The sequence below is a fragment of the Linepithema humile genome, chromosome 4, assembly GCF_040581485.1.
Source record: "Linepithema humile isolate Giens D197 chromosome 4, Lhum_UNIL_v1.0, whole genome shotgun sequence".
Classification (NCBI taxonomy): domain Eukaryota; kingdom Metazoa; phylum Arthropoda; class Insecta; order Hymenoptera; family Formicidae; genus Linepithema; species Linepithema humile.
Window position 1 is genome coordinate 7959774 of NC_090131.1, and position 24131 is coordinate 7983904.

Here is a 24131-nt window from a genome sequence, read left to right on the forward strand (position 1 = left end):
TCGACGAGCTTTTGCTTTTGCACTGCTTAGAGAGACTTTTAATTTAATTTAAATTAATTTAATTTTTTAGTTTTTAATTTGTGTTACTATCAATTATTACTTTTACGTAAATTTAATGTTTTTCTTTTTCAAAATACATTTTTAATTGTTATCATAACATTATCACATTATATTACACGTCTATCTTTCCTTCTTCAGTTTCTATTATATCTCATAACAGCATTATACGTTCTGAAAGAGAATCGTGTATAACAAATATCCAAGTTATCTGCGGAAATATGTGTATCGTCGTGTGACTGACTAAATTGATAACGGAACAAGTGACACAGTTCCACGTATTGTTGTAAATGGAAATGTAAACGCGGATTATTCTGTGCAAATCTAATCTAATTACAACACATCTAGGTGAACCGCACACGTAACGTACATGCTGTATCGTTAGCAATTAGGAATTTCCGTGCGAACTCGTTATGAGAATCTCGTATTTCGTTGCTGAATTTGTAATCAGACCGCGGAATTATTTTCAGTTTGACTTTATTTCTCGCAGGTTACGTGATAAAGTTACCGACCATACAGAAATATACAATCAGGCGAATGTTGGATCAATACTGATAATCAATACTGCTCCAATAATACTGCTCAATATCGTATGATAATTTGGGGTAAACGGCGATGGCCACGGCGTTAATTTTTAAGTATTAGTACGAAAAGATGATAGTGCTGCGAATTTTAAGACTGATGAGACTTTACCAAGCCTTAAATATTTTTTGAAACTTGATGATAAACCTGAAGAGAAACGATCTTTTCTATTTATGTAACCAATCACTTACCTGCTGCATAAACACATACATTTCGTAAACATCTTCAACATAGTCTTGTAAAGCCTAGAAACAAGTGCATGTAATCAATAATAATTATTTGAAATATTACGAACTTACATTTTTTTTAACACAGCGTTGTTTATTGAATTAAAAATTATTTATATACTTGCCGATAACTAGTTTTATTTAAATAGAATATTTTTATATATTAATTAGACAATTGCCATACAACAAGTCCAGTATAGCAAATATTGACCAAGGTTTGATTATTTAGATATTGTTTTTAAACAATTTTTATTATACATTTTTTTAACTTTACATTACAATAAAATTCTGTAAGCGTCATGGTGGTTTACTTATAAATTTATTTAATAATTTAATAAGTTCCTATACAGGTTCCTACATGGATTTGAAGTTCTCTCAAAAAAATTTAAATTACACAAATTAATTTTTTTCTACGTTTTCTAAACAAAACTAAAATCGCATTTTTAATCATTGTCTTTCTACAAATCGTTTTTTTTTGCATATTAATACATGGAATGAATTATTTAACATTTGAATCACAGTCCATGAAAGATTAAGGGATCAGGGTTGTGTACAAAAAATAAAGACTCGTTTTTTTCGAAAAAAAGAACGCGTTTGATTAGACATGCTCAACAATCACAATGCGCATATTTTACAAGCTCATAAATCGGTATAAAGAATGTTTAATTGTGAAGTAGTTGCTTTGTCTTACTTTAATTATAGTTTTTTTCTTGTGTGTGGGGGCGATATGATTTTTTGACAAAGAATTTGCAGTTCAATAATCGGAATTTGCGTATGCATTTTCTTTCTAATACTTTTCTCTTGAATGTTATTCAAGAAATTACAATGTTTTTAGAGCTCATAAATAGTTCTTAATTTTGCGGTTGTAAAATCGATTTGACATTTTTATTTTTAAACGTATTTTTAAACGATTGAGTCAATATTGACGCTTTCCTGCAAAAAACTTCTGTTCTGTGCGATGAGCTTAAAAGGTTTAATTTGAAAGCTCATAAATAGTTTTTTCTTCAAATTATTTCTCAGCTTCTGCACATTTTCACATTCTGCAAATATAAATAGTTTTTTCTTAAAACTATTTTTTGTTTATTTCTTTAAGGTGGAGGGACAAGCTGAGCAGGGGTCTTTTGTAGCTTTTTATTCGAGAATCTAAAAATTATTCAAAATTCTCTTATAAAATAAGAAAAAGTAGTATCTCAGAATATTATTAATATACAATTTTTTCTTATTTTTTATTCATAATCGAACTTTCACGTTAAATTTTGTCATTTATTCTTTTATGTCTTCTATTTTTGATTATAAAATCACCTATATAGTCTTATACATTTTAAATTAAGCCTATAGAAAAAAATAGTTTCTTGAAATTCTTCAATAATTATGTCGAAACTTATTTCACATCTATTTCTAGTTTGTAAGTCCAAGTGGAAAATAAGTTCAACCACTTATGTATTTTTCTTTTTCACTTTCACAATTAAGAATCAATCTCAGCTTTTCACGTCGTTCGAAAGGACGGCTTTCAAAGATGCTTTCGGGATTGATTTCAGCTGCGAACGATAATTGTCGATAGACGATCATTAAGTTGACTTTTCCATTTTACAAAATTTCACCCTGATATCCGTAGCTTTGTAGTTTTTGTTTTGCATCCTCGAAATTTTCAACAGAAGATCCGCGATCGCAGCGGACTTCCGATTCTCGCTCGGCTTTTAGACGTAACCGTCAGCTTCTAATTTTAAAGCGGCTTCGTACGAAGGCAAACCCTGATCGTTACTTGGAACCTCTTCCCGTTTGTTGATTCTGTTGGCTTCTGATTCACTGGGCAGGTTGCCTACCGAGGGCGAGATAATATCGGAATCGCCAGATTCGTCCTTCTTGTCGGTCGGCGAGAGCAGTGCTCGAGGGTCGAAGATGAGGCTCTCGTAAGCCGGCGGCGGGCCAGAGGTCACGGGACACGGCGGAAGAGACACGGGCACTCCCTCTTCTTGATGAGTCTGAGTTCCTGCCGATCTCTCAAGGCACTGCTAGAAAAGAAAAGAAACGGTATCGTTAAAGAAACCGTATGAAAATGAAAGACAAGAATATAATATGAGAAATGGAAAACAAGCATGATTTCATCCAGGATGAATAATGTATTAAGAGCGTGGTAAGAGCGAACACATTTTTATACACTTCTCATATATTATCGACAATCAATCATGATGGTAGATGTAGGACTATCGTTCAATGAAATCATTGTTTTTGCGTTTTTCTATTTTTTAATGAATCAAATTTCAATTGGCTTTTGCGCTTTGCTATCGTATATTGTAATATTTTGTTGCTCAATTGTTTTTTATATTTTATTTTTGGGTTTTATCACGCGTGACGTTGATGATCTGGTTAAAAGTATGAAATATGCATAATGTCGCATTGCGGCGTACGATATCAACCGATGTTCTTGCGTCGTAGTTTTATGTGTAACGCGAGGAGAGCGCGATTTCCGCAAGATATGTGAATTTTTATTTAATTTTCCTGTAACATTACCCATAAAGAGGTTTGAAAGCCAATAAAAAGTATTGTTAGAATCCCTTCTAATGGGATGCTTCCATAAATTCCATAATGGAAAATTTGGAAAACGAGAACTTATTATGGAGATATTTGATGCCGAAAACAATAAAATGCTTTTTGCATAAGTTAAGTCATCAAAAGTATATTAGAAGCATATCAATAGCATAAAGATAAGACTCAGTTACGGTCGATGTTGATAATTCTCATCAGGTATCTTTGAAACACTCAAACATGATGTTAACGAGAGTTGTGAAATCGAGACAATAGATTACGCGGCAACACAAATACCCAGCACAGACACCGAAAACTTCGCATGTGCGCGCTCCGTGCCATAAAGCCAAACGCACGATAATGAAAATATCAGGAATAGGAATAATTAAGTATTAGGAAATTGAAATTATATTTTATTTCGAAACAAGAAAATGAAATGGATTAATGTATAATGAAATAAAATGCATTAGGGAATAAGAATTAGAAATAATTAATCCTTTCTGTTCCCTTGTTTGGAGTAAAATCATTTCAAATAATTCTTCCTAATATTTAATATTTGTTCTTATTCCTAATATTTTCTCTATTCCACGAAATTTTAATTATTATGTCATACATCCTTATCAATTTTAATGAGTTTATTCGAACGGATTTATACGAAAAGCTTAACAAAAAAAAAAAAAAAAAATATAGTACTTACTGCGAGTTAGTAAAACTCTTTTTTTTTATTCTTGTCACAAAATTAAATGTTGAAAATGAATAATATTCAATGGATATTTAGATGTAATTATATAAGGAAAGCAGTCTTTTGATAAGGAACATTTGCTTACCATGGCATGCGCGTCCATAGTGAAGACTTCCAGACTGTGAACGTCTGGCTCGGTTCTCCAATAGTGCGAGTATTCCTGCGGTCGATGCTTCCGGACGTTCTTGTGACAGCAGTAGCATATGAGTACCACCATCATGATCACACCACTGATCATGGCGCTAAAAGCGAATCAATATAGACGATGTTTAGACAGTGCTTTTTGTGCAAAAAGGTGCCCGTGTGTCCGAGGGGAAAGAACGTGGCTGCTATAAAAAGCAAGTGACTACAATGAAAAAGTGAACATACAATTTTTCTCGGGAGGTTATAACAATTTTTATGGTGGAATATGATTAATTTTTTAACACCCGCAACACTTCGACGGATACTTTTTTTTATGGCAATTGCGCAAAAAACATTGCGTAAGTAAAATCTTTACATAATATTTTAATCACATGTTTTGAATTCAATATGTGGAATTTATTATTTTGAACATTTGTGCGAAGAATTTTATCGCGGCAAATCATTTCAGAAACAGATATGTATTTTATCTTTGACGCATGCATCGTTGCCGATTCGCTATTACGACATTCATTTAATTAACATTTAATTAACATATTCATAAAACTTTTTCGTGTCTTAATACATGGAATGTATTATTTAACATTCGAACTGTAGTCTATTAAAGGATTAAGGGATCAGGATTGTGTGTGAAAAATGAAGATTCTTCGAGAAATTTGCGTCTCGTCAGACGTGTGCCCGTCGTTAGGTCTTTTGTTTGTATTTTCGTGCTGTATTATTAACATATGTGATGCCCGGCCGGCCCGATTACTCACCCGCCAAGGAGAATGTTAACATTGCCGTGCACATCCGTGTCAAGTCGGTCATTCTTGCTGGTCGACGACGAGCCGTTGTACTCCGACTGGGCGCTACCTGCATCCCCTGGAGCGTTGCTGTTGTTATGATAGCTGTGGGCTTTTTGCACTGCGGCCATCACCACTATCTTGTGCATTATTGTGTCCTTATCGTTGTCCCGTTCGTTAGTATGACGATCCTACAATCGTGTCTTACTTCTATCTTTGCAAATAGTATCGAAACTTGTGTGTCATAACGTCGCTAATTCGCATAGCACAAGTTAATTATATTTCCCTTCCGGGAAATTATAATTCTTTCTTTTTTATTGCTTGGTTAGGCTCGCGTGGAGAGATCGCGTGGTTCGAGATCAATGATATTCATGCGTGCCGATGCCAATCGTTATCGTTCACGGGATTACGCAGTACATCGAAAATCGAGACGATCCGTGCTTCTCCGAGATGGCCGTCGATCATTTCGAGAAGGAATTTATTGTTTGCGGACACCTTTTCTCAGGAAAGCCATCCAGCATACCTCTTTCTCTTCCTTCCTGAGCACGATCGATTTTGCATTACGATCAGCCAGATCGCTCGGAAGGTTCTTGCGGCCAAATCGGGTCTCAGATCTGGAACATGACAATTTTTATGAAATGTATAACAAATTTTTGCTCTTTAATATTCTGTATAATTTTGTTACTTCTATATAATATTCTGTACAATTTTATTATATTATTTTTATATTATATTTTTTAATTTTATTCTTTTAACTTGGCACGTATTTTTTTACACTTTTATTGTGGCTCCATTCTGTTCACAAATTTTTTAATTTATTGAACTTGCTGAAAAAAACTTGAATTTAGTGTTATACCTATTGTTTAAACTTTGTAATTAAAAATCGTGTTTTTTACATTATTAATGTGTTAATAAAAGTTCAATCGCGTAAACATGTTTTCTAAACTTTTTTGATAATATTTAGTAAATTCGCTATTTTGTTAATTCGCTGAATTTTAAATGATTCTTGGGTTTAACATAAATCGATACTAAACATAGCGTGCTTTAAGTAGCATGAAAATGTACATTTATACGAGAAACAAGATTACTCTTCGAAATCTTATCATTTGAGATTTTATAATGGGAATATATGTCGTCTGTTTCAGATTTACACAAATGAAGGACGTTAGATGAGGAAATTTGCGAGGTCGCTTGAATTACAGGTGAGTCTACAATATGAAATTATATGACATGAGATTTATATTTCAAACGCATTTAAAATTTGCACAAGATTTATTGCTTCGTAAAATGTGGCCAAAGATTTTGCCACTCGGATTTATTTCTCTCAATTTATAACATCAGAATATTTCTTATTTTTATAAATAAAAAAAAATATTAAAATTTTAATAACATAAATTCAGCATAAAATTATCATGAAATTATTTTAACAACACAATGGGTGCTGTATATTTTTTCTGATAACTTAATCCTGTTCTGTTATGTGCAGTTTGTTGTTTGCAAAAAAATCATTCGATGGCGTATATTACTCGAGTTATTTATATCGTAGTAGTCAATTAATTTTTATTCCTGTTATAAAATAATTACGATCAGGGGACACAATTGTCAAATATCATATTTATTTTTTAATATACGTCTGCTGATCTTTTTTTATTCGTTTAATTATTGAGAGAAAGGAGGGGGAGGGGGACTTCCGCTTGATCATGCTGTTTTTGGTTCAAGTGAATTTAATTGATATCTTATTAAAGAGTATTCAATAGCTGCAATTACTTGTAATAATAGCTAAACATCCCAGCTATCAACCTAATCAACTGTTACGACAACCTATCTTCTCTGCCTTATTCGGATCTGTATAGTCACCGACCATCATCCAGTCGCGCATTTAACTTAATCAGCCACCTATGCATCTACTTGATTATCTCGGGAGGTCAGAACGTCACGCAATATTAACGTTATTTAGCTCTCCCGCCATGTAGCCTAATGTAGCGTTCGCAAAATGACGTTTTTATGGTTATAAGTGTACGTTATATTTCTGACTGATTGCTGGTCATCAATTGTGCTTACAGAGCACAATCGTTATGTCGAATTGCCATCAGTAGCTGTCGATATTTTTATCTATGACATTTAAGTTGTTTATATCCAGGATGTCCCGTAGTTTTGGAAGCTATTCGTTTCGTAATATAAATCCAATATTTTATACTTTTTAGTTCATAAAAGTATCAACGTCGTACGTATCCGAATGCTTCTAATCGAGCTCGTTTGCGAATCCACAACCTTGACTTACATTGACTATATTTGAACTGGGTATCATTGGAGCGCAATATTCTCATGGCATAGTTATATCGTGCTACAGTATTGTCATTTATGCATGTCATGCATCGGGCTGATAAAATCTTTTCAAGAAATTTTTGTGCTTGGCGATCGTGCAAGGTCATCGAAACTTCTCATTATGGATTGTTCTGAAACGCGATAATTATCATCTACTTTTTTATTCACGATAACAGTATAATTTAATAGATAATGAAAATTTTTAATTTTTAATGTTTTCATTATCCTTTGCTCAGTCATTATTAATTACTTTTTGAAAAATATTTTGTGGAAGTGATTTGCATTATCGTTCATACAATTATTGTATTGTTATATACATATTTTTATATTAATCGCAATTTAACAATAATCGTACGGTAAATAAAAAGCGTTAGGGCTACTAGAGATTGTGCGCGCGCGCGCGCGCGTGTGTGTGTGTGTGTGTAAACTATACAGCTAACTGGAGAAAAATTGTATCTTATACAATGACTGAAGTAATAAATACTCATTATTTCAGTCATTATTGTATAAAATAAAAAATAAAGATAACTTTGTATTCAATATGCGTGCATATGTATGTATTAATTAATTTTGTATTTATTATATAAAGATAAAAATAAAGAAAGCATATGACATTTTTCTCCAGTTAAATGTACAGTATTATACGTATATTTTTTAAATATTTTTCGTGTTTAGTTCATATTTATTTGACACCTTGTATATACTTGTTTCGTACATTATATGCACCCTTGCGATAAAATTTCGATCGAGGAAATAAGTGCGGGCGTCATTTACAGATTATTTGACGACACATACATACTGATTACACGTCAATGTAGTGAATTATAAACACAAACAAATACTACATATACACGGATAATACGTCGGTAATGTCAATATCATTTTTAGTTTAAATGACGGCACTTTCGCGTTGAAGTTCGGCTGTCACTCCATCATTCCCTTCAAGCTAGGTACAGACTATAGAACATTCGCCGTAACTGAATAGCGTTTCGAACAGATTACTGTAACATGTTCGATAGTGTACGGGTTTCGTAACAAAATCTATTTGTTAGAAAGGGAGGTCGAATCGGACAGAACACTGAACCGAACAGTGTTCTATTCGAAACGCTGTTCAGTTACGGCAAATATTCTATGGTCTATTCCTAGCTTAAGCCATACAGACTATAGACCATTTGCCGTAACAGCGTTTCGCACAAATCACTGTTCGGCTCAGCGTTCTGTCCGATTCGGCCTTCCTTTGGATAACTATTTCTGGCCTCGAACCGAACTCTGAGTTGTAACAAGCTTTTGTAACGAAATCGAGGCAGAAGATAAGCGGGAAGGACGCAGTTATGGCAAATGTTTTATAGTCTGTACATGACTTTAAGTATAGCATTCGTAACGCATCCGTGCTCCTGATCTACTTCAAATTGCGCCGCTCTCGTCCGTACGCTCGTATTGCGCGTGCAAAAGGATGGACTCTCAACGATATCCAGAACTTTAATCACGAAATATAACAAGATATAAATATACTAATAAGGCTTGAAGATAAAATATCAGAACGTCACAAAAAAAAGGTGCCATAGCTGGTTATCCACTTTAGCGCAAAGTTGCAAGAATTTGCAAAACACATCGTTATTTAAATTTCGCCGCAAAACAAAGAGCAATCAATTGTACGCGATTTTCTTTATGCACGTTTTATTTCTCTTCGCAGCGTCAACGACATCGAACTACCATCATGAAGTTACCGTTCTAAATGAAGCCCGTCGTATCTTATGGACCGGTTTTTTCCTTGATAATGACCCGGCGACATTTAGCATTAAATCGGATTAAAGTCGTAGCCGTATAAACCCTGTCTTTACTGTCGCAACTTTTTTCCGAAGGCCGGCGTAACTCTCGAATTATTCACCGGAATATTTTCGCGCACCTGCGACAACGTAAATTCATGCAACACTTCTTTGCGACGTAGCAATCGGCCAAGTCGCGCGATGGCAAAAGTCGTTTCAAATTTAACTGAATCCTCGTATTACACGATCTCTGACGTACCGACACCGGTTTACTCGGTTTATTCACGTTTTATTGCATGGCGATGTCGCAACGTGACAGCGTTGTCAACAGCCTATCGCATACTTTTACAAAATGTTATAATAGCGGGATCGATGTCGGCTCAAACATTTAGAACACGTCAGATATTACACATGCAACATTAACGCTTAGCGTCGTCATATCACGGTTAAAAGGATAATCTAGGAGCACAGCCGCATTTGCTAATTAAAATTTATTAATATCTTTTGTATAACAGATATCTAATATTGCGTTTCAAATATTAGTTTAATTTTTACTTATTTTTACTTAATATAATTTGTACATTTTGTTCAATTGTTTATCTATACAATGTGTTGAAAAATAACGGGATTTTTTTTTAATTTCTTACGTAAGCGTTATCTACTGATAATTAATGGCATTTCGAAGCTTTACGTTTACTTTTCTGACTTATTAAATTAAACGTGAAATTTCAAAATGTGTCATTAATTGTGTAAGTAGATGGCGTTTGCCTAAAAAATTAATCACATTATTTTTTAGATATATTATGTAGATAATTTGCATTGCGAAAGCTAATTAATCAATGTCATTAATTAATTGCATTGCTTATAGAATCGTATTTCTTGACATGTAATTTAATAATAAATTTTTTTTAAACTTATAGTTTTTCACGAAAAAGAAAACTCGGTGTAAAAAATGTTATGTAAAACTATCGTCGCACAATTATTGATTTTTCGCGAGAAGTTTTAAAGTCCCGTATTGTCTTTTTAAGTTGAAAAACTCTATTAGTTTGCTCGATTTTATGGTAATTAGATTTCGTTGAAAATGGAACATCTTGAAAGTGTGAAGTACTTTTCCCATATATCTATTCATATCAAGGATTTCGATTATCTGGAGAGCTTTTGGTCAAAAAGTTTAGAGACAAGCCAAATCTACTTCCAACGACTTCACAGTTTTTAAGACGCTAGGATCAAGATAAATAAACGGAAACTGCATATATGTAGCTGCAGGAAAGCATGTACCGTCTGCAACTCGCTAATTGGAGTTATCATATTGCCGTATTCCAATTAGTTCCTCCATCACTGTAACGAAGATTATGCGCGCCTAGTTAACTCGCATACTTGTGCATAAATTTCACTCCTTAACATGTCGCGGTGTATTTAATCGGCGAAATCGAGCAAATAATTTCAACATGTTCACCGAAATTTGGCAAAGTCGCGCTTTTCTCGATCAATTTTAGTTTAACGATATTATTTCGTTTTTGAAAAATTTGTAAGTATCAAGTCTCTTTCTATTTCCGTGCGCGAATATAAACTCCTTTATGTTATTTCTAAGGCAACTTATAATTGGTCCGCTGCTTTTAATTAGCATCTTTAATTAAGGCAATTGTGAGAAATAAATTAAATTACTTCGAATTAATTTAATTTAGTAGCACTTGAGAATTCTCCAAGTTAACTTACACAAGTCTTTGTTATCACGTTACATCGTAGGCGTATGTATTATATATCGGACGCGTTTCTCTACTCGATACTCCATGCTTCATTGATTATAAGATCGATTTATCAACTTTTTATTATTATCATTGTCAGCACGGTCATTATAACGCATTATCAAATTGTGTTTTATTGGACAATTAATATTTCATCAAAAAATGACACATTAATTAAATAAAATAGACTTTTATATTCAAAGTTATGAAAATGTTTTTTCATACTCGATATTTTCCTGAATAAAATCAGTTTATTAGTTAAGAGTGAGAAAAATTCAAACTTTAAATTCCAAAACTTAACGGTGCGTAACAAATTATTGTTAGCGCGGTGAATTGTAGCAACGCGTTATAATGCGTTGTAATTGTTACTTACGGAGCAAAACTTGCTTATTGATTTGCTCATGAGTTTCAGTGATTATTGTATAAATAAAAATCGTAAGTTTAAATATATCTAACATCGTTCTGTGTGATTGCGCGTGTATCGACTAGAGAATGCGTCGGAGGCATACATGTGACATACATGTATACCATATATGGCTTATACGCTCTATATATAGAATTGTGGGTGCCTTCATCGGCGTGGCGAGTGGGTGGGTACGCTCTTGGCTACGCAAAACCACGTCGACCTTTTTCCCATTTCGTATCGAACGCACCCCAGCCCGACGCTCGTCGATTCGCGACTCGGGCGAAGCCGACTCTATCACGGGATAATGCTTGGAGAATTTTCATTGTAAAACTCGATGAGCAGGAGAAAAAAGGTTCAAAACAGTGACTATAAAAATAACAATTGACGACTGGGGATAAATGTTGATCCTGCTGGCGTTAACAAAAAAAAAAAAAAAAAAAAAAAAACTCAAATTTACGTTTGTTTTATCTTATTTGATCCTTTTATTGTCCGGTTTTCTATTGATTTCGCATCTGTTTTACCTCTCTGGATTTACATTTTCAATTAATCTGGATCTCGGATTAATTACGTTTTCTTCGAATTTTTATTTATCTATAATTAAACAGTTATTTTCAATGATAATAATTTTATATCTTGTTCGCGATAGAGTTATTAACATCTATTATTAGAGAACTTGTGATAACGATAGCAACAAACTGAAGCGATATTTACTGACCTCTCTTGATATATATAGATTGCGGTGGAAAACGTGGTATATATGAATATAAGGTGGTTTCTTGCTAAACACTACGTCAAAGTTTTGGAATAAATTTTTTCGGTTGGTTACGACAGACCCTTTTGATTATCAGGTCATAGTATGAATGTCTTTCACCAAGGAAAATCTGGCACCTGCTTTCGTCAGGACTTTACAAATGTAAACACTTCTCTCCCATTTTGGACGATGTGACCTACCGTTAAAAAGTCCTTGACATGCATTTTTCGAATCTTTTTTTAGAATTTAATGATCTTACTTAGTGCCGGAGCTACATTGCATTTTGTGAAGCAAATTTGAAGACTCTCTATAACTAAAAAATTCGGGGGAATTTGAAAAAATTGACAAGAGTAAAAAAGTCTTATTTTTTTGCGTAGAATTTGAATCCCCTAAGTCAAAACATACCCTTTCTATTTGAAAATACGATTTCAAAATTTCATCTTGAAATCTCAGGGACACCTCTGCCTAGAAAAAAACGTGTCCATCATAAGATGTTCCCTCGAAACAGAATAAATTTTGCTTGAAATATTTTCTCGAATAACGAATAGTTCGGAAGATAAGTGCGTGAAAAGATTATAATAGGTCACTCTGTATATCAATAATATTAATTCATTATTTTTTAAATAATATTTGCATCGTAAATTAAATATACTTATTTTCTTTGAATAACTTTCATATTTTTAGTATTTTTTTTAAGTATGGCAAAAAATTGATTAATAGGCTTTTAGTCGGTAAAGTTTTAAGAAGAACAGGTTTGAAAATCTGTCGAATACGTGTATACTTATATCTACTGTATGAATTGATGATCTGCCACGGATTACTACTTCTTGTGTTTTTGCATTTAACAACGAACAATGAAAGTTACCGGTTACGTGTTATCGCATTATGAAATATCGCGTTGTGCTTTCGTATTTGCTGTTACTTGCTTGCTATCGAAGCGTCGCCACCCTTGTAACACGACTGAACAATTTTTATACCGTGAAAATTGATACATTGTCGTGACTACGATGTTCAATACTATGTGAGGATCCTTGGGACACCCGACGATTCTCCGTAGAAACGTGCAGCAGCATGTCATTTTACAATTCAACGCTGCGACACGCGCGCATAAGAATGCCGTCGTGATGCGTTTCAGACATGAAGAATAAATTTAATCTTAGAGATGCACGGTGTTGTAATACAAATGTGGAGGATGATCATTGCCATATGATGTCACGTTCACGATAGTAGGTGGATATGAGTGTTTCTCACGATTACTCATGGCATACTTATCGTTAGACGCCGGTATTGTGAGGAGGATAGTACGATTTGCTTTGAAGATACTTCGCGATTAATCTCGACGACAGAATTAAATAGTCGCTCGTGGAATACGAGGTTTGGTAGGAATTTGTGATAAGACCTCCGGGTATCAGTTGTTATTACTATCGACCTTGGCCATTGTTATCGACGATCTTTTCAGCTTGCATGCAGATTAAAGTGGGGGGGTTCTGCGATCGAGGAAATGTTTACGTTCGATTAAAATGCAATTAAATTGGACGTGTAGTGGTGTAGGAGGGTAGATATCGATACCCTTATGCCAAAAAACCACAAATATGCAATTTTGTAGTTTAGAGTTATTGCTATTTGGCAATTTAATTTGCTCCGAAAAATCAGGTTCTTGTTTTATTCTTGTAATTCCTTCAGTTTATTCAAGCACGGATTTACTATTGTTATCGCATTCGCGTCTCTGGCATAGAATCTGTGTTCAAAATTGAGTAAGAAAATAATACTAGTAAAAAATCGGAAAATTGGCACATCCGTAGTTTTGGCATAAACAGGACGATATGTTGTCTTATAGAATATTAATAGCAATATATGTCTATGCAGAATATGATCTTTACAAGCATTAAGAAGGATATCCAAATTGACAATAAAAAGGATATTCAAGTTGATAAAGTATATTCATTTCAAATTATCTCAATTCTCTTCTTTTCTTTTGTTATTTAATCATCCAATTCAAGATTCGCTTTAGAATTAGATTTTGTATACAAATTGCTCTTATTATCAAACATACTATTTAATATTTTATATGCTTTTCTGTTTTTGACATGTGCTTATTTTTTAAATATATGTTGACAAAAAATAATTTTTTGTATAAAAGCATTGTAATTGGCTTGATGCCAAATACAATAAAATAAATTTCGAATAAAGTTAAATTAATAAAAATTAATTTAAAAACTAAAGTGAACAAAATACATCACCATTTTCTTTGTATCATTATTACTATTATATATATTTTATGTTTCTTAATTTGATTAATTTCATTTAATTATTCCCAAGTAAAACCAATAAGACATTTTGTTAACTGGTGCATTGTAAAATTGTTTGTCATTTATTTTATATAATTAAAATTCAATTTTTTTCAAGCTTAAAATTAATATTTTTCACAAGTTTTGAAGAAGTTTTTGAAGAAAGCGAATTTGTTCCTAAAAATGTGCTGCAATGACATCCTTCAACCTTACTTGATATTTGTTTGCCTCGTGACAAGTGTCAATTTGCTAAACGAAACCGACCTTTTTCTCAGTGCACAACAGAGCCTGGTTGACCTGGTCAGTCGATCGGTTGGCCGCTCGTTGAACATCTACGATACCGTTTTTTTCCTGGCGATCGATGACAATCCTTTGGCTCCACCGTCCGTCTAGTTGATCACCGCGGCGTGGTGCTCGGCGTCGACGCGAGGAGACGACGTCGACGACGGTTCCGCACCGCGTCGGGCAAAGTCTCCCCCGGTCCGTCCTTAGTACCGTTTCGCCGGAGACTATCGGCGGCGGCAACGGCAGCGGCGGCGGGCATGGCACGCGCGTTGCTTGGCTACGCCACGCGACTCGCACGGCATTTAGGTATAGTTCACGTGTGCTGGAGGCACGAGCAACGCCGTCGTCGTCGTCGCTCCCACCATCCTCGTCGACTCCGTCGTGCGCGTTGCGTCGCGCGCTCTTTCTCTCGACCACCCTCTCTCTCTCTCTCTTTCTTTCTTTCTCTCTCTCTCTCTTGCAATCTACCCTCGCGTCTCTCCTTGCCGCCACCCTTGTCGCGTGCAGGTGGAAAAAAGAGGGAAAGAGCCAGGCGTCTATAACCACGTCTGTGGATACCGGCGCGACAGTATTACCGGCGGGCAATATCAAACCGTCCGCTCGCCTAATCGCACGAGGAGTGAATTTCGGTCGGCGAGTTACGTACAACGTGGTTTGGTGCGTGGCATGATTACTAGATCGCCGGTCGTTTCGCCACAGCTCAATGTTGCTACATAGGTATCACGATGGTATAGTATTTTCATCTGAAGAAAAGTGTCGTGTGTGAAACTCCGATGATTTCGATCGAATTCTGCCGCGGACTCTCGCTGTGGAAATTTATGGCTGAAGAATTGATCTGTGCGCACTGGCATGGTGGCATCATTTCTTGCAATCGTCGATCGAGTCTGTTTTTAGAAAATGAAATCTATTACGCGGCGAGAAATCAAATTGAAAACTGGACTCGAATAGAATGAACATCTTGTAAACATCAATGTTGGTGTAGTTTTTCAGTCGTTTTGTAGCTTAGCAAGATAATCAAGTTGAATATTGTGTTTATTGTTTTACGACTATTAAATGTAATTTCTACTAATAATTATTATCTTTGTTATTTGTTATTCGTAACGACTCGACTTTGCATTAAAATTCTTCTCGCTTTACATCGTACTTGCCATTTATCTTCAATGATTATTTATGAAGCAATTATGTTGTGTTTTGTGTGACACATAAAATGTGCCGGAAGTTCACAGATCATTGCTTCTTTCGCGTAGGAATTAGTTTAACCAATTTCTCTTGGTCCAGAATTCTCCTTTGACATCGAACAGCCCGTCACGACTTGCGATCGATTTTTTCGGGTTGTGTACTGTTCTATTTCGCTTGGTCGCTTAGCTTCGTGCATGAATGTCATTAGAGCTGCCTAAATGCAAAACACGTCAGGTATACACGAAGAATGAAAAATAGCGGCGCACGCAAAAATCTTGCAGCCGGTGTTGCCTTTCTTATAATTGTTCGATGGCGGAATTATGATTACATTGGAATAAATTAATGTGAGGGATTGACTCGCTCTCAGGATCGAAATCTAAAGTGCCTATTCCAAGAGCTGAAGCGGTAAAGGTGCCAAGTACTCGTGTAGTAATCATAACTAGACCGTGTAGACTGTGGAACATTTTGAGAAGCAACAAGCTAAGCTTAGACCTTGCCTAGGCATCCAAGGTGTATTTCTGTGCAATTCGGCAGGTGGCTCTTAGACACTGCTGCTACTCACTGCGATAAATAGCAACGCTCACTCGACTCTGGTCTTCTGCACGACGTGATAAGAACGAAGTCGAGGTAGAAACCTGCCCATTTCGAAACACAATTGCTGCCCAATGTTATCTGTTTTAAAAAGAGGAAATCACATTTCTCGTAAAAAAAAAGAATCAAAGTAGTACTCGATTCTCTTTAAAATACGATTATTTGTTAACAAAATTATATATATATTTTAAATTATTTTATTAAATTATATTTTATCTAAATATAAGACTTTAAAACTTTTCCTTTTTTGCAAACACAAGTCTTGTCGCGTTTTTAGTGATAATGATTATGAGAAAGAATTTATTTTGTTATCGAAAATAACGCAAAATATTATGTAATTTTTTTATTACACTTACAAGCGATAGCAGCGTTTGAAACGGCCTAGAGTTACTATGAGCGATTTCAATTTGTTGTTATTTCTCGCCTCGTGTGTTTTTCGCGAGCGAAGGGCGATGACGCCTAACTGGAATTTGTACTATAGTGTAAGCAGATGAATTAAAAGTAAAAAGATTTGGAAATCGCAAAATTTCTCATTTTTTCACCGTTTATTCGCACGATAAATGATTCAATAAATATAAATGTAATATCGAATTTGTCTCGACAGATCGAATTGCGCGGGAATGAATATTTGCACGGTCTTTCGACGGAAATGTAACTGTTACACTGTAACGTAATATCGGAAGGTAATGTCTGGCGAAGGATTATAAATCCTCGTGAAATTATAAAGCGGGAAAGCAAACACTTTTACGCGCGGGTATTCGCGTTTAAAATACTTTCGCCGCCTTTCTTATTCTTGCGCATGAAGATAAGTGGTAAAATAAATTTCAAAAAGAGATTGCAAGGTTTAATATCAATCAACAGATACAAATTTATACATAAATTTCATATTTTACTCTTATAAACTGCGGTATCTTTGTATATTTTTGTGGACTAGCATCTTTTAGAATATATTAGATAATTCCATTTTGTTTACAGTTTCTAAAAATAACGATAAGTGTTGTGTATTTATGTTATGTTTAAATTTTTGCGGTGGATGCGACTAGATTCACAGCATGATACAAAAAAAGAAACAACGCGATTTCTCGCGCCAGAAGAATCGCCGGAAATACGTGGGAAACGTTTTCATTCGGCCGTCTGCTCTTTAATTTTGAGATGTACGTGTCTTTATACAGACACGCTTTCCATGTAAATCACGCCTTATCTTTCGCGTGTCACCATCTACGGATTCTATAGTAGAAACACACATTTACATTTTCGTCGTCCATTTTAATAGTAAATGTTACCATGTCTTATCTTTGCCACGTTGAAAAGAGGAAGTTTAAAAAAAGTAAGATGATGGAAGTAAAAGTACGTACATCTGTAATTTATCTTGAAGTACGATTATCTTATTATCGTTTATGCCAAGCTTTTACACAATTTGCGAATTAGATAAATAAAAATTGAATTCAAGTAATCGCATTTAGTGTTAAATAAAACGTACAATTTTGTCGACTAAATACAAATTAACAATTATTTAGAATACGCAGCGCTAAATGAGATGCTAATCATAGATGAAAATAAATGCGGAAGCACTTCATATTTATCATGAATCTCGCTCGTCAGTTTATGACTCTGCGGAAATGATAAGTGATCTGGACACGAAAGATATCCTTATCGTCGCCTCGGTTGACGGTGAAATGACACATTCCCGTCGATTAATTCGCAACCACGCGATTTACGATTTCCAGTACGTCCGCGATGTTAACATCTTGTTTATTTGCAGACTCGCCAGAATGGTGGGTAGTATGCCCAGCGGGTGGATGCGGAGGATCCTCCTCTTCCTCGTCCTGATGACCGGAGTCCTACTGATCGCCATGTACGCTCATGCTCCGCCGCTCGCATCGCTCCAGCCGTTCGCCACGCGTCGGTAAGTACGTCATTTGCGACAGATCACAATTTTTACTACTTGATTCTCGTTGAAATGAACGATTTGGCGAATAAAACTCAGTAATTGACGTTTCTGGGTTGAAAATAATCGGGTACACAGAAAATAAACTCGAAATCGTCGATACCGTGTACATTAAAGACTAATAGGCAATTTTTTTTAGAATATATTTCGCTATATGTCTAGTTTTAACTTACTAACTTTAATATCTGTTAATCACATGCTACTAATATGTAATACACGTAAGGAAAGATTTAGAAAATCGAAAATAGAAATAAAGATCAATGTGAAATATCGCTAAGACCGCGCAAAGCGCAAGGCTGTTTTTTTTTCCTTTTTTTTTTTTAATTTCTGTGTTTCTATAATTTTTATCAACATGGCCAGCGCAGCGAGGTTCAGTTGTCGCGATGTAACGTTTGTATCTTGAAATCCTGTCCCTTCTGATTATTTTCTTACACTGCATGTTTTTTTTTTTTATTTTGAATTTACCTCGCATTCTCGCATCACGCGACGAATCGCGCATCGAAGAAGACTAGAGGACTTGCAACGCGGCTTGGTTAATTACCTGGTGGGTAATGAAACCACGATCGGATTCGAGGGACGGCTCTACGAGTATCTGGAAGGACCTAGGTAACGGATACCTCCCGGGCGGGAGCTTGGAATCTTAACGCTAATCGAATTGTATTGCGTATTTCTGAAGCCTTCAGCTCGAATCCGTTTCCGTTTCCATTCCGATCGGGGTTTGTTCTTTCCGCGCGCGATATTCGATTGCCCTTGGAAAAGAAAGCGCGTTTCATGAAACAATTTCTTTACTCTCACGAAATTGCGACAAATTGAATGATACTGCTGAAAAATTTTATTCTATACAAAAGAATTTTTTTAGAATCCAAAATTTGACAATAAATCATGTTTCACAGTTTGCGAAACATTCCTACAGATTTTGTTTTTTGTTAACGAAATTCTTGTAATATTACAGTAAATCTTTTAATACAATTAATGCGTGTAAAAATATCGAAATTCTTCGAATCTTGTACGTTTGATATTACACTTCTACACTCATTCTCGAGAATTCAGAAGGATTTATTATGTTTCGTATAGTTTTATTTCGTATTTTTTTTTTTTTTTTCCTTTTTTCAGGCACGTGTTGCCTGATATTAATCAGACATTACTCTTCCAATTAAGAAGCTATCCGGGCGCGTGCTGCAACACACCGACTGTTTCGTGAACAAACTCTCGAACATCCTGAATTTTCGCGTAGAGACTCTCGACTATATAGTCTCTGATTGTGCATCTCTCTCGCCTTCTCTCGCAACACCTCATTTTGGCACTCACTCGTTTAATCCACTCGTCCGAACACGCCTATCATGCTAAACGCACACCCGCGTTCCGCTATTGTTTCCCATGTCCTGCAAATTATGCAGTTTGCGACGTGTTGCGACCCGTTTTGTGAACCCGACTGTCCCAGCCTTGATTTCGAAAATAATTTGTGTACTTTTGCTTTTGATGCAAGCCTGAAACGATTGAGGACAACTGAAAACGATTTGGAGAATGTAATTCAGAGGATAAAATCTAGAAAAAAGTCCAGTTTGGAATGTATTTTGCATCGTTATGAATATATAACGGAATTTTAATCGTCAATCTTTCTCTACATTTCAATACCATGCTTAGAAAAGAAAGAAAAATAATAATTTGAAATGAAATAATCGGAATTCTTATAGTTACGTGATTTTATGTTGGATTTCAGATTTGTAAGGGTATATTTTTTTATCCTTTTTGGAGAAAACTAGGAATTTTTGGAAAGTTTCGAATTTTATCTGTATGACAATATTTAATTTGTAGCACAGAATACGAATTCAGTGCAACTATTGAGTTGAATTCAGTTGAAAGCGTTGCGAGTCTGTCGAAGTCCTTGTCGTTTTGTTTCCTTTCGAGTTTCATCGGGGCACTCATTTTCATAGCGCACTCCCTATTGAAATATTCTTACATTTTTCCGAGCAGACGTTTTCTTATTTCATGATTAATCAGTTATTTTGCGCTTTGTTCCGTAAACCTTGCTTCTTTTCTTCTTACGTTCATTGTTCTGAAAGAGCATCTAATTCGAACGGTGCTGCCGCTATCGCTTTTCGAACTTTTATTTGTCTTACCGTTATAATGAGTAGCTTTTTATTTGTCAGGAATGCGATATTACCAACTTGGCCGACATAGGGAATGAATTGCAAAAAATATTGTAGATGTTTTCTTTTTTTTTTTACAAAAAATGTGAAGATTATTAAGTTTTTCTATTGTTCGAAGCTAATTGCTCGAATAATATTAGTAGGATGTTACATTACTTAACAATTAAATTACAAATCAGTGGCAAACATTATTCATTTTGGTTTAATAAATTTAATTCAGTTTATTTATCTTACTTTGTTTACTTTTGTCTTTGCAAAAGAAAAATATTTTTATATTTGTTACATTTGTTAATCATCAAATATTATAGACATAGTATGAATAGACGGAGCTAAATTAACGCCAGCAAATAGTGAGACAGAAGCATTGTTTGTGGCATTTTTATTAATGATATTAAATAAATTAATTTTATTTAAAATAATTTTAATTTTATTAATAATAGTAATAATAAATTACCCATAATACACTTACAAATTTCGTTGACATTATGCTTTTTCTCTATTAAGAAAAGGCAATGCTTCGTTTATTCATATTATGTTAAAATGCAAAAACAATAAAGTAGATTAAAAATTAATTAAAAGTAGGTAAAGCAATTTGTAAAAAATAATGTTTATGCTCGCAAATAACTTTTTGCTATATAAATTGCTGCATGTATTAATTTTTTACAATGCTGTTAAGTTTTAATGTTATTTTGCATTTTAACTTTTGGTTTTATTTATTTACTTTATGCGTTTAGGCGCTACATGTTATGCAAATCGCTGCAATTCAAGATGATGACTTAGTAATAAAATTTGATATACACATGCCTATAGCAATGATATAAAGCAATTTATCAAGTTTTAAAAAGATGACCGCGATAAATAGAATTTCTCACAGCTATTGCTCTAATTCTGCAAAATTAGAATCCGAAAAGAACATCATTTGCTGCATGTTGTTTTCTCTTAAGAGTTACATATCGTTTTTATAGCTTTTGCCGCATCGATTATATTGCCGAAACAAAATGTTTGTTCTGAACTGGATCACTTGAGAAAAGAATATACAGTAATTACAGTATTTGGTAATCCGTGATACGAAAAACTGCTGGAAATTATTCATTAAATAAAAGGATAATTCCCAAAAACAAATGATGTTTTTATGAAAGAAATGTTTGAATAACATTTGTGTTTTATCTATCTATCGATACGATTGAAGAAGGGGAATCGATACTTGGTCGATCGTGCCATAGATTACCAAACATCCTATCCATTATATTGCGCATAGGAAAGAGAAATGATTAGATTGCAAATGATTAGATTGTGGCATTATGAGTTGTCGAGTTACGAGTAATTTTCACGGATCGCAGGACATTTCAAAGTCCATGGTCCTGGGCGTGTGTCGCGAACCGATGTGAAAGACGAGCTGTGAGGTCCTCGAGAACATCCTTGGCTACCTGTACCGCGCATTGCGGAGGGAATACTCGTTTGTTGTGGCCCAGACCGACCGAAAACGTCGTTCTCGGCGATGACAGTGTCATCTTGCATCTTCAGCAGATCGAATTCGTCACCGTGAATACGAGCGATCAGGAGACGAAGGATCTGCTGGAGCATGCAAAGGACGTCTTCATCGGTGAGTGTTGGAAAATCCGAGCACAGTTGTTCTTGCAAAATTCATCAAACATTTTCAAGACATTCCACACATGCACAACAGCTTCTTCTTATTAACATGCACATCTCATGAAAGGCAGTGAACAAAGATTTTTTTTAACACTTGAGATATTTTCGGACATCAACAAAGTTTGCATTAAATTAAAGCAAAATTATTGTCGAATGAAACAAAAGGAAAAAAGGTTGACGATTGTTTTTTAATAGGCTTTAAAAATCCAAAGGTTTATCATCTATAAAAATAGGGATTCAAATTCATCTTACATACCATTATAGAATTACACAACCTGCATGCCGATATAACACCTTTTGTGAAACATATTTAACTTTGATCGTGCGCATCTTGCACAGTAATCAATCATTTATTACGTTCGGTACGATTAAATCGGCGGAATCTTTTTCTCACGCGAGACCTTCATTGATCTCAGGAAACATCAGGAGCCTGGTTAAGGTGCTGAACGCCAAGAGTCGATCCGGTATTGACTCGTTCATCATATACTTGTGCGCCGGGAATGCGCAGAGTGCCAGCTTAACTCTGGACACCGACGAGTCTTACGAGTTGAAGCTCGCGCCGAAAGGAAAACTCCTGGAGGCGAGAATTACGGGGAAGAGTTACTTCGGCGTGCGACATGGCCTCGAGACTCTTAGCCAACTAATCTGGTGGGACGAGGCTGCCGGCAAGCAGGGCGCTCTTCGCGTCCTCACGCGAGCCACTGTTGAGGACAATCCCGCGTTTCCTTATCGCGGCCTTCTCGTCGACACCGGTAGGCAGTTCTTTCCCGTCGAGGAACTGAAGAGGGTGATCGATGGCATGGCAGCTACGAAGCTCAACACTTTTCATTGGCACCTTACCGATTCCCAGAGCTTTCCGTTCGATTCGGCGCAATTTCCGGAAATGGCGAGATGGGGCGCGTACAGCGGCGATTACATTTACACGCCCGACGACGTGAAGGATCTAACCGATTATGCGAAGATACGCGGCGTCAGAATCGTTGTCGAGATCGATTCTCCGGCTCACGCCGGCGCCGGTTGGCAGTGGGGTGAGTCGCTTCGGAACAATTTTAAATCCTCGTTGTTTTTCACACAAAAAGTATGTTACTTCATCAAATGTTGGCGGTGAAAAATGTTAGGATTGTTAAGATTGTCCGGCAGATTCCTGATGCTAATTTTTACCACTTTAAATTATGTCAGGTGCTGAACACGGTCTCGGCGAGTTGGCGTTGTGCGTAGACCAGCAGCCATGGTCGTCGTATTGCGGTGAGCCGAATTGCGGCCAGCTGAATCCCATAAACGAACACTCTTATCGGATTCTCGAGGGTTTGTACCGGGAGCTGTTGGACCTGACCGAGGTGCGCGACGTGGTGCACCTCGGAGGCGACGAGGTGAATCTCGAGTGTTGGGCGCAATACGGCAATATCACCTTGGCCATGCAGGCGCAAAATATGACGGATCATCACGCGCTCTGGGCCGAGTTCGAGACGAAGATGCTGCAGCGGCTGATCCGCGCGAATCACGAGAACGTGCCGAAGGCGGTGATCCTGTGGAGCTCGCCGTTGACCAAGAGGCCGTATATCATGATGTACTTCGACCCGAAGATCCACGTCATTCAGTCCTGGGGTGGCAGCAACTGGCCGGAAACGCCGGACCTCCTCGAGGACGGCTTCCGCGTCATTCTGTCGCACGTGGACGCGTGGTACCTGGATTGCGGGTTCGGGAGGTGGCGGGAAAGCGGCGAGGCCGCGTGTGGCGAGTACCGTACCTGGCAGACCGTCTACAATCATCGTCCGTGGAGAGATTATCCGCCGCAGCAGCTGCCTTTGGTGCTCGGCGGCGAGGCGGCAATTTGGAACGAACAGACCGGACAGTCGTCCCTCGGGCCTCGACTATGGCCGAGAGCGTCAGCACTGGCCGAACGATTATGGTAAAGAACATTGCGGTGAATCAAGCGAAATGTAATAAAAGCAAGCTTCTTTTCAAGTTCTCACGAAAAATATTTTTTTTA

At 36.1% G+C, this 24131-nt stretch overlaps 2 protein-coding genes across 6 annotated transcripts in view; one reads left to right on the forward strand and one right to left on the reverse strand.

Moving 5' to 3' along the window:
- fdl (fused lobes) overlaps positions 1–24131 on the forward strand; it is a 35868-nt gene that overhangs the window by 6825 nt on the left and 4912 nt on the right. The window contains exons 2-7 of one of the 3 annotated variants that reach the window (XM_012370294.2): positions 6203–6259; positions 18156–18299; positions 18846–18947; positions 21832–22094; positions 22558–23169; positions 23321–24050. In XM_012370294.2, the coding sequence (XP_012225717.1) occupies positions 18166–18299; positions 18846–18947; positions 21832–22094; positions 22558–23169; positions 23321–24050 (1841 nt within the window). In that variant the 5' untranslated portion in view covers positions 6203–6259; positions 18156–18165. Of the gene's footprint in view, positions 1–6202; positions 6260–15063; positions 15352–18155; positions 18300–18845; positions 18948–21831; positions 22095–22557; positions 23170–23320; positions 24051–24131 lie in introns of those variants that run through there. The other 2 variants (XM_012370295.2, XM_012370297.2) reach the window with 2 other exon arrangements.
- Positions 1167–14912, reverse strand: s-cup (stanley-cup). Of its 3 annotated transcripts, none has more exons than XM_012370304.2 (4): positions 14603–14912; positions 5031–5671; positions 4220–4364; positions 1167–2878 (listed from the first exon to the last, which is right to left on the reverse strand). In XM_012370304.2, exons 2-4 carry the CDS (start codon positions 5204–5206, stop codon positions 2564–2566), a joined length of 636 nt encoding a protein of 211 aa, XP_012225727.1. In that variant the 5' UTR covers positions 5207–5671; positions 14603–14912; the 3' UTR covers positions 1167–2563. The 3 variants fall into 3 exon arrangements, with proteins under 3 accessions (XP_012225727.1, XP_012225726.1, XP_012225723.1); XM_012370303.2 differs by having other exon boundaries at positions 1167–2875; positions 4220–4376; XM_012370300.2 differs by having other exon boundaries at positions 4220–4376.

Excerpts from the sequence above, each read along its gene's own strand:
- s-cup (XM_012370300.2), bottom strand. The coding sequence starts at position 5,206 with ATGCACAAGATAGTGGTGATGGCCGCAGTGCAAAAAGCCCACAGCTAT. Across the intron at positions 4,377-5,030 it reads GTTAACATTCTCCTTGGCGG|CGCCATGATCAGTGGTGTGA; the intron begins GTGAGTAATCGG and ends ATTCGCTTTTAG. Across the intron at positions 2,879-4,219 it reads CTATGGACGCGCATGCCATG|CAGTGCCTTGAGAGATCGGC; the intron begins GTAAGCAAATGT and ends TTTCTTTTCTAG.